At 50.9% G+C, this 9,561-nt stretch overlaps 1 protein-coding gene across 1 annotated transcript; it reads left to right on the top strand.

Moving 5' to 3' along the window:
* Nucleotides 1-5,872: 5,872 nt before the first annotated feature.
* Nucleotides 5,873-7,426, top strand: LOC124665359 (probable E3 ubiquitin-protein ligase RHC2A). Its single transcript, XM_047202770.1, has one exon. It carries the CDS (start codon nt 6,053-6,055, stop codon nt 7,205-7,207), a length of 1,155 nt encoding a protein of 384 aa, XP_047058726.1. The 5' UTR covers nt 5,873-6,052; the 3' UTR covers nt 7,208-7,426.
* Nucleotides 7,427-9,561: the final 2,135 nt, after the last annotated feature.

Raw genomic sequence — 9,561 nt, 5'->3', positions numbered from 1 at the left:
GCCTCTAGGGCTCCCCGGATCCGGCTTATAGAAGGCGCACGGATCTAGGGTTTACACGAGAGTCCCTAGTCTAAATACAAGTTGCCTAACTACGGTACAATGTCTTGCCGTGGCACGTCAAGTGATCCGCCTTCCTCCAAGTACGTGTCGTGATCCCGGATACTTCATGGGTCGTCACGGATCCGCGCCTCCTTCAGTAGGTCGGTAGAGATTCTGGCTTCCTCGCTCCTCGGGCTGGACTTCATCCTTCAGATCTACAAAGAATCGGCCGCCTCGATGGGCCACATGCCTCACCACCATCTATGGGCCACCCGGGCTTGCCGGATCTAGGCCATGCTGTTGATATACACATAAAGTATACCCACAACACCTTTAGTCCCGTCTGGTTGGTCCCGGTTCGGAACCCGGGACTGAAAGTCTAAATGAACCGGAATTGAAGCTTTTTTTTCCACTAGTGAAGATCCAAATGAACCGGAACTGAAACTCATTTTTCCACTAGTGATGACAATTCTAGCTATGCATGTTCCGTGTTCACGATCCAGGCTGAATCATTTTGCTTCCACCATTTAAGCCTGGACATGCATGCATGTCTGTCGTTTGTAACAGCAAAATCCGACGAGTGATGAATAATAAATACATGGTATAGTTTCAAAATATGAAAAAAAAAAGTCATTAATTGCAACGCGTAATTACCTTGGCTTATACTGTATTGTATTGACGGTGGAAATCAAATTACCCATGACATGACATGGCATGACATGCTCCTTGCACACGAGAAAGCAAAACCATTAATTGCTTAGTCGTCGTGCTCCGGTGAAGTAGAAGCTACAAGATCAAAATAATGATAAAGACCAAGCAAATTAAACAGTCTAGAAGGTAGCATGGGAGAAAACATGACGCCCGTGTAATAGGGCCCCATACCAGACGTCAGCGACAGGGTGTCCCACTCCCAGCAACATTTCTTTAGTTATTATACTAAGCTCCAAGTCGTTGGCGTGTAGGGCCCACACCCTCTACCAACTGTACCAGGCTGTTCGCCCGAGGGTATTTCCGTCACTCCATCCAGCAAGGGCCCTTTGACTCCCCTCTCTTTCCGTTGCCTGCCCCATCCATCACGCCGTTAAGTTGGGCCACGTTCCTCTTTTTTTTTTTTTTGTTCTTCTTTTCGTCAACTTTTCTGTGCTTGGATCAAGGGCGGCACGACTGGAAAGATTGTGTTTTTGATTTCATTTCATGGCATCTCCTTTTCTGCTGTAGAATCTGATCCATGCAATGCTCACCTCTCCTTTTTGTGAGTGCAACATTTTTGGGTTCCTACAAGTATTATTATGTACTAATACAAATTAGTTGTTTAATTATGTTATTGTTCTATGAGAGTATCTCCGACAGACGCTGTAAAAGGCGCGCGCGGCAAAATACCCGCCAGTTTGGCGCGCGCGAGCGCTCGCGCGAAGCTCCAGCAGACGCGGGAAAAGGGCGTGCGCGGTAAAAAATTTGCCGCGCCCGCGCGTTTGCACCATCCCACGCGGGAAAATTGCCGCGCGCGCTATAAAGACGACACGCGCGAACGCGCCAACTGCCTCCCGCGTCTGAAACTTCCGCGTGTCGCTCCGCCTCTCCCCCACCGCTCTGCCTCTGCGCCACCGCTCTGCCTCCGCGCCGACGGTCCGCCTCCATCTCCGGCGCCATGCCTCAGCGCCGCCGCTCCGCCTCCGGCTACCGCGGCGTCCGCGCGCGGCCGAGCGGCCGCTTCGATGCCGAGATCCGCTCCGGCGAGGAGCGGATCCGGCTCGGAACCTTCGACACCGCGCATGAGGCGGCGCGAGCCTACGACGCCGTCGCGTGGCACCTCGGACGCCCCCGCCGGCAGATGAATTTCGACGATGTTTGGACGCGCGAGCAAGCGGAGATGCTTGCGCCTCCATCGCCGCTCATCACGACCGAGCAGCGGCACCGCGCCCGCGAGCTCGAGCAGCGCCTGCGCGTGGCGGAGCAGGACGAGCGCATGCGCCTCGAGTGGGCGCGCGCGTTCCCGGAGGACGTCGCCGCCACGGAGGCGTTTTACGCGCAGAAGAAGGAGGCCAAGGCGAAGGCGGCGGTGAAGAAGAAGGCCGACCGCGACAGGCGCCGCGCTGAGTCGGCGGCGAGGAAGGCGGAGAGGGCGGCGAAGGCGGCGCGCAGGGCGAAGAGGGCGGAGGAGAAGAAGAGAGGTGCCGGACCGTCGAGGAACCTGCTGAGCTCCTCCTCCTCCTTCGAGTGGACGAGCACTCCCGTCTCCGACACGACTCCGACTAGCGGATCGTCGGACTTCGACTAGGAGGACTCCGAGTAGTTTAGTTTAGTTTAGTTTAAATAAAATGTCGGTATTTGTCGAACTTTTAATATATTTCGTAATTTTGGTTAAATTTCCGTAATTTTATTTGATTTGTTTGATCCGTTTCAAACGATATACAAAAAACTAGCCGTTCGCGTGGCGGCGTGCTGTATTTTAGAGCGTCCGCAGGAGGCCCAATTTTACCGCCCGCGCAGGCGCTCCATTTTGGCGTGTCCGGCGGAGCAAAGTTCGTCAAAGCGCGCGGCAGACGTTTACAGCGCGTCGAAAGGGAGGTATAGCGCGCCGATATTTACAGCGTCTGTTGGAGATGCTCTGACTGTTATGTCGGGGCGGTGGTACATTTTGATTGGCAAGCGCGGAAGGAAAAGGAACAAACGGCGAGGGACCCGGTAGCGCTAGGTGATGAATGCTAGGAGGAGGAGGATGATGATCTGTCACCCAAAGTTAGGAGCGACTATATGAGAATCATTTTTTTTCTCATCCTACTTCCTAGCTGGTCCGTCTTCAAGTTTCTTCCTCAACTTGTTAATTTGTCCGTTTGATTTCCAATTCAGGTTGGCTAATTCTCGGTCGAGTCAGAAGTCTTTAGTCAACCTCAGACAGTTGGTCCAAGATGAAACTCCACACAATCTTTTCAAATATGATAACTAGCATTACATTTTTTTTGCACTATTTGAGGAACCTCATTACATCACCTCAAAAATTGTTTTACGTATATGTAAAGAAAAATATGTGACCTCGACTGAGACTTAGTTGTTCTATGTCGATCGAGACTTAGACATCCCCGTAGATAAAAGGTTGGAAAGCAAATATTACAGGATCTCATGGTGGCACATTTGGATAACAAAGGAATACAAAACCCTAGGTTAGATATGCTCCTCTTCAATGGTAATCTCTCTTGGATATGTTCAACCTTCCTATATGTCTGGAGGAATTCGAGTCTTTGGAAATAATTCTCCTTGGACCAAGAATCTCGGGATCATGATGTCTGGCATTACACTTGGTGGGAAGGAATTCTCTATTTCCAAAGCTTATGCTCACTTCAAAATTTCCAACATGCCACATTTTGGTTTTTGAGTGGCTCAGGAAATCTTGTTGTGAAAAGAAGCATCAAAGCATCTCCAGCTGCGTCCCTTAAAGGGCACCGGATCAAGCCTTTGGGGAATGTGTTTTCTTCGTGCCACGTTTGAGGGACGTCGTTCCCCAGCCACGTCCCCCAGACACGCCCTCCAAATAAATAAAAGTGCACGAAAATAAAGATTTTCATTCAAATTTGATTATATATTACAAGTTTGAATGAAAACGGCTAGATTTATCTAACCCTAGCCTAGTGGCCACCAGGCGGTGCGTTCGACGACCCCGTCCCATCGTTGTTTCGCCTCCGTCGTAGCTCCTGCTCCGCGCACCGCCTCTCCCCGCGTAGGGTGGCATCAGCGCATCGTCGCCTGCCTTCCCCTGCTTCTCCGTCTGGAGGGAGAGCTCGACAACGCGCGAATCCGCTCGTCTTTGCGGGCATGGGCGTCGTTCTGGAGCTTCTTCTCCGACTCGAAGGACTCGACGAGCGCTCGATGATGATCCTCCGCCTCATCTGGGTGCGGCCCATCATCGTCGGACCACTCGAAGTCATTGTTGTCCACCTTCTACTCCTCCCCCACCTCCGCCTCGTCCTCGTGCTCCTCATCATCCTCCTCCTCCTCCATTTGCGCATCCATTTGCGCCACCAACACATCGGCCTCCGCCGCCAATGCATCCGCCCGTGCCCCCCAGGCCGCCTCCGTTGCCGCCAGCGCCGCCTGCTGCTGCTGACGCTCCTCCTCCGCCTGCCGCTGCTGACGCTCCACCGCCTCCCGCCGCCGCTGCTCAATCGCCTCCAGTCATTCACGGTGCTGGAGATGCCACTCCATGTGCAGGCGATGCCGCTCTGCAGGCAACCGCTCGCCCATCTCCTCCATCTAGCGCCGCCGCGCCTCTTCCGCTGTGGCAGCGTCGAACACCGCTATGGTGTCCGCCAGTGCCGCCTCCTCCCACGCCTTGTTCAGCAACTTCTGGGTCGATGTCGAACTGTGGTGTTGGAGGTGGTGGAGGTGGTGGTGGAGACGGTGGTGGAGGGAGCTGGCTGGCGCCGGGGCGGTTCATCATTGTGCAGGTGGTGTTTTTGCGACGAGGGTTGTGCTTGCGGCGGAGAAAGGGGTGCCGGCGGCTGTGGTGGCTACCATTGAGCGGAGGAGACCTTTTATAGGCGCCGGCGTCGCCAGAAAAAGGAGGAAGGTAGCGGGAAGAGGATAGAACCGGTGGGAAGAAAGCGCGAGAACGCGCTGTGGCGTGCGCACGCCAGCGACGTGTGGAGGCTGCGTAGTGCCGACGAGACATCTCGCGTACCCCTCTGTCGCTATTAACGCAAAGCTACGACGTTTCATTCGTGAGTCGCTGACGCGTTGGTCCCGCCACTCCCCGTCTCACATTTCATTGTGTCCACCGTGCCCGAAGTGTCCCCTATGGAGCGGGGACGGGGTCAGGACAGCGGACACCATATTGGACCGCGCCGGCCAGAAAGAGCCTTTAGGGCGTGCGGCTGGGAACAAAATTTTGTCTAGCGCGCTCCAAATCTTTTTTGGGGGCCGCTTTTGGGGACGCTGCTGGAGATGCTCTAAATGCTTTGGTTCGTTGTTATTGCATTTTAGACATAACACTCGGGAAATTCCCCAACGAAATATTTTCTTCTTACGAGACTACACATTCCCAATGTGCAATGATGTTACTTTGGAGACTCTAAATTAATCATCTCTTCTTCGATCTAGTGCAAATTTGATAGAGCTTGTTGGAATTAGAAATGTGCTGGTTGGAATATTCAGCAAAGTGTTTCTCGGTTTGATTCAATTGGAAACCTCACTGAAGAAATCAATAAGCCTTTCTTCATGGATTTTTTTTTTCTTCTCATGGGCGCCTTGGCTATATGGAACACAAGGAATGTCTTTATCTTGAACAATCAGTCACCGAGCTTATGTAGAGCCTAATAAGTTTTCAAGGATGGACTTGGGCGGCTGAAGTTTAGAGCTAAGAGAAAATCAAATCATGCTGGATCTCCTTTTGCAAATTGGGTCGGCAATTTTATTTAGATTCATTTTTTTGGTTCGTAGCTTTGTAGGTCTGTACATATGTATTTCTTAAACCAAATAATAACGAGCCGTAGTTGGTAAGGAAAAAAGAAAAAGAAAAGAAAAACCCTACCTTGAGTGAGGAATTTTTATCATGTGCCTCTTTGACCCTGACACTCTCCCTTAGGTGTATTTCGTCTGGGCCAAATAAATTGTCTTACTGTATAATAATATAATCTAGAAAGATGTGTTGGTAACATTTCTGGGAGACTTTCTAATAAATAAATAAATGAATAAAAAAGTCAAACAGCATTGGAACGGAACGGAGCCAGAACGGCGTCGACTGGACGGTGACGTGGAAACGGAGGAAGCGTCTCCACTACGCCAATGCCAATGCCAATCCCACATCCCACCTTGGCCGCAGGACCGAAATATTCCCATTCCACTCGTCAGCAGCCGCCGAGTCGCCTCGCCGCCGGTTAAAACTCCACCACCAATCATCCCTGGTCCCGCGCCGCCGCTCCGCTCCGCCGCCCACTCCACTTCTCTTTCTTCTACCACGCCTCACCTCTCTTCGCTGGATCTGGTCTCAGCCACAAAGATCCACCCGCTCGCTTTTTTCATGGATCGCCCCTCACCAACCGCGCCGCCCCCGTCCTACTGGTGCTACAGCTGCGAGCGCTTCGTCTGGGCCGCCGCCGACGGGAACTCCGGTGTCGTCTGTCCCGCCTGCCACGGCGGATTCCTCGAGGAGATGGACGCCCCGCCGCCGCCGCCGCGCAGGGCCCCCGCCTACCTCCGCCGCCGCAACGCCGATCCGGTCTCCGCCGCCGCTGTCCCACTCCACCGAAGCCGCCGCGGACCACCATCCGGGGACCGCGCGTCGCCGTACAACCCGGTCATCGTGCTCCGCCGCTCCGCGGCCTCCCCTCCACCCGCTGACGACGCCGCCGGCGCCGCCGCCACCAGCACCTTCGAGCTCTTCTACGACGACGGCGCGGGCTCCGGGCTGCGCCCGCTGCCCGACAGCATGTCCGACTTCCTCATGGGCTCCGGCTTCGAGCGCCTCCTGGACCAGCTCGCCCAGATCGAGGCCGGAGGGCTCGGCGCCGTACGCCCCTACGACAACCCGCCGGCCTCCAAGGCCGCCGTGGAGTCCATGCCCACCGTCGTCGTAGCTGCGCGCCACGTCGGGGCCGACTCCCACGACTGCGCCGTCTGCAAGGACGCCTTCGAGCTGGGCGCCCAGGCCAGGGAGATGCCCTGCGGCCACATGTACCACCACGACTGCATCCTGCCCTGGCTCGCGCTGCGCAACTCCTGCCCTGTCTGCCGCCATGAGCTGCCCACGGAACTCGCGCCCAGCGAATCGGACCAGGGCAGCAACACGGGGGCGGAGGCTGGCAGCGAAGAGGAGACCACCGTGGGGCTCACCATCTGGCGGCTCCCCGGTGGAGGCTTTGCTGTGGGGAGGTTCGCCGGCGGGAGGAGGGCTGGCGACAGGGAACTCCCGGTTGTGTACACTGAGGTGGATGGTGGATTCAACAATGGCGGCGCTGCACCCAGGAGGATCTCATGGTCATCCAGAGGGAACCGTTCCTCCTCCCAGAGGGGGATCATAAGACGTGTGTTTCACAGCATGTTTGCGTGCTTTGGGCATGCCCATTCCACCAGTGCTCGAGCCTCGTCCTCGAGGTCCGAGTGGAGCTCCGTTTTCACCCGTGGGTTGAGGAGCCGCAGCACAAGCTGGACATCGCAAGATGCAATCGCCAGGTGATGATCACTGCATCCTTCGGGCATTAGGTGTCAGCCAGTCACACTGTTGCTGCTCTTCGCTTTCGTTTCATCTTCTATCTATATTATACATATATGAATCAAGAGAGGAAGGATAAAGGTTATTATTTGTTAGAGCACCAATTGGTGTCTTGTACATACACCACAACTAGAGATGTTGCAATGGAAAATGTCCTTGACTTTGCTTGCACCTTCTACATTATCTTCCTCATGCGTTTTCAGCAACATTAATTTGTTACTTGTGTAAGCAAGCATTTTGATGGTCTCCCTGTGGCATTTTAGAGTAAGTATCAGCAAGATGAATTTAAGCATTTCGTAGCACTTGATGATTTTCTTCACATTCCAATTTTCCCAATCTGACATTGTACCTATAACCTGTTGAGACTTGTAGATGATGCAGCAAAGCATCACTCAAGATATTTGTCGAATTGGATATCGTTGTACTGATCAACCTCATCTTTGCATCCATGTTTTCTTGCTTTCTTCACCTGAGACAGGTGGTTATGTTGTCTTATTCAACAAAGCCAACGAATTGACTGTTTCTCTATGCGCTGTTCCTATTGTCGCCATCCTTGCATTCTTGCCATACATTTTCCGGAAAGAAAACTGGTCACCATTTCTGAAATATCTTCATCAAATCTGTTGACATATCTTCCAAAAGAGAAACACACAAGAACCTTTTTTTTTTCTTCTCTTATGTGAAGTAGAACTGCCTTGTACTACCTCTGTCCACAAAAGGATGTCTTAGATTTGTCTAAATTTGGATGTATGTAGACACTATTTAGTGTATTGATACATCCAAATTTAGACAAATCTAAGACATCCTTTTATGGAGTACAATCTATTAATTCATTTCAGGTCCATGTGGTTGTCAACATTTTAATTCTGTTTTCCATTGTCTTCGAATTAGGAAAAAAATCTTTCAATGTAACTGCTGCAGAGTCCTGTGTTCCCCTGATTGCCTAATAATGGTTCGGGCCCTTTCCAAGTCCTGCCACTAGATTGGTGAGCTGCAATTTGCAATGTTCTGTCGGTGAAACGAAGATGCCAATTTGTGCTGTCTCTTGTACCGGTGCATGTGATGCCCAATCTGTTCTGTCTCTTGCAGCTGGTGCATGGGAAGATGACAAGATACCAACTATATGGCAAGATTTTTTTTAGTGTTCTTCTGTAGTATTTGGAGGGAACATTTCATTGTCATTCAGTTGCAGCTTGTCATTCTGTAACTAGCTTTCTCCAAGGACAGTTTCTTTTCACTCATCATGACCTGTGTCTATATAAATGCTGAAACAAAGTTGGTAGTAGTGTGTGCAATGAAAATGGTTTTCAATCTGGTAAATGCTGATCTTGTTTCGGTCGGCATCGAAGGACAATAACAATGGCTAATTTTACAATGGCTGTTTCAGACTGTAGTAGACCTTGAGCTGGATAATCTGGACAACAACTTTTTTTTTAATCGGCATCGAACAGAAAGAACAGTCTGATTTTAGTGGTTTTGCAGATCTGATGGACCAAATCCATTTGACGTGATTGATTTGCTTGTCGTTGCCAAGCTATACAGATCCGTGTGGTCTCCGATCATCGATCTTGTATCGATAGGCCTTTGTGCTGATTTATTGTTCAAGTTCAGCTGTGCATTTTGGTTGCGATCTTGTCTATATTCATTCTTTTTTCCAGTGTCATAGAACAAGTATTATTCTAGAAATGGCCCATGTAACTGCTGCAGTGTCTTGTGTTTGCTTGGTGGCCAATGTCCAGCCACGAGGTCTTCTGGTGTGGTTGTTGAGCTGTGATCGCAAAATGTTCCGTTGGGTGGTCGGCGAAAGAAGATACCAATCTGCTGTGTCATTTGTAGCTGGTGCATTTGGCTTTCTTTTGAGATTGGCTATACTAATGCTGCCATAAGGAGATTCCTATAACGAGATATAGCACAGTTTCCATGGAAGGAGAAAAGTGGATTTTGTTTTTCAAGGTATATCGCCTACTTTTGCCATGTTTTAAAGAATTTTGTTGGACCTGGTTAGCTACTCATTTACTCATTCCCTCCCTAAATAGGCGGCGTATAAATTAGATTAAAAAGTCAATGATTTGAAGTTTGACAAAAAATATATATACCAAAATATGATGATCCAAATCAGTATTAATAGATTCGTCATAAGATATATTTTTCATATTATCTATATCTATACTATTATATATTTTTCATACTATCTATATCTATACCTCGAAGAAGGTCGCCGTCTGTCATGGCACGACTGGGTACGGTGGTTGCAATGTCGTCTCCCGCCAAAATTGCTGGGTGGTTCCAATGATGAACACCTCCACCCTAGCAACGTA

Source organism: Lolium rigidum, chromosome 6 (genome assembly GCF_022539505.1).
Source record: "Lolium rigidum isolate FL_2022 chromosome 6, APGP_CSIRO_Lrig_0.1, whole genome shotgun sequence".
NCBI classification, from domain to species: domain Eukaryota; kingdom Viridiplantae; phylum Streptophyta; class Magnoliopsida; order Poales; family Poaceae; genus Lolium; species Lolium rigidum.
This window is presented reverse-complemented; position numbering and strand designations above follow the sequence as displayed.

Bases quoted from the DNA above. Each gene is read 5' to 3' on its own strand.
- LOC124665359 (XM_047202770.1), top strand. From the start codon at position 6,053: ATGGATCGCCCCTCACCAACCGCGCCGCCCCCGTCCTACTGGTGCTAC.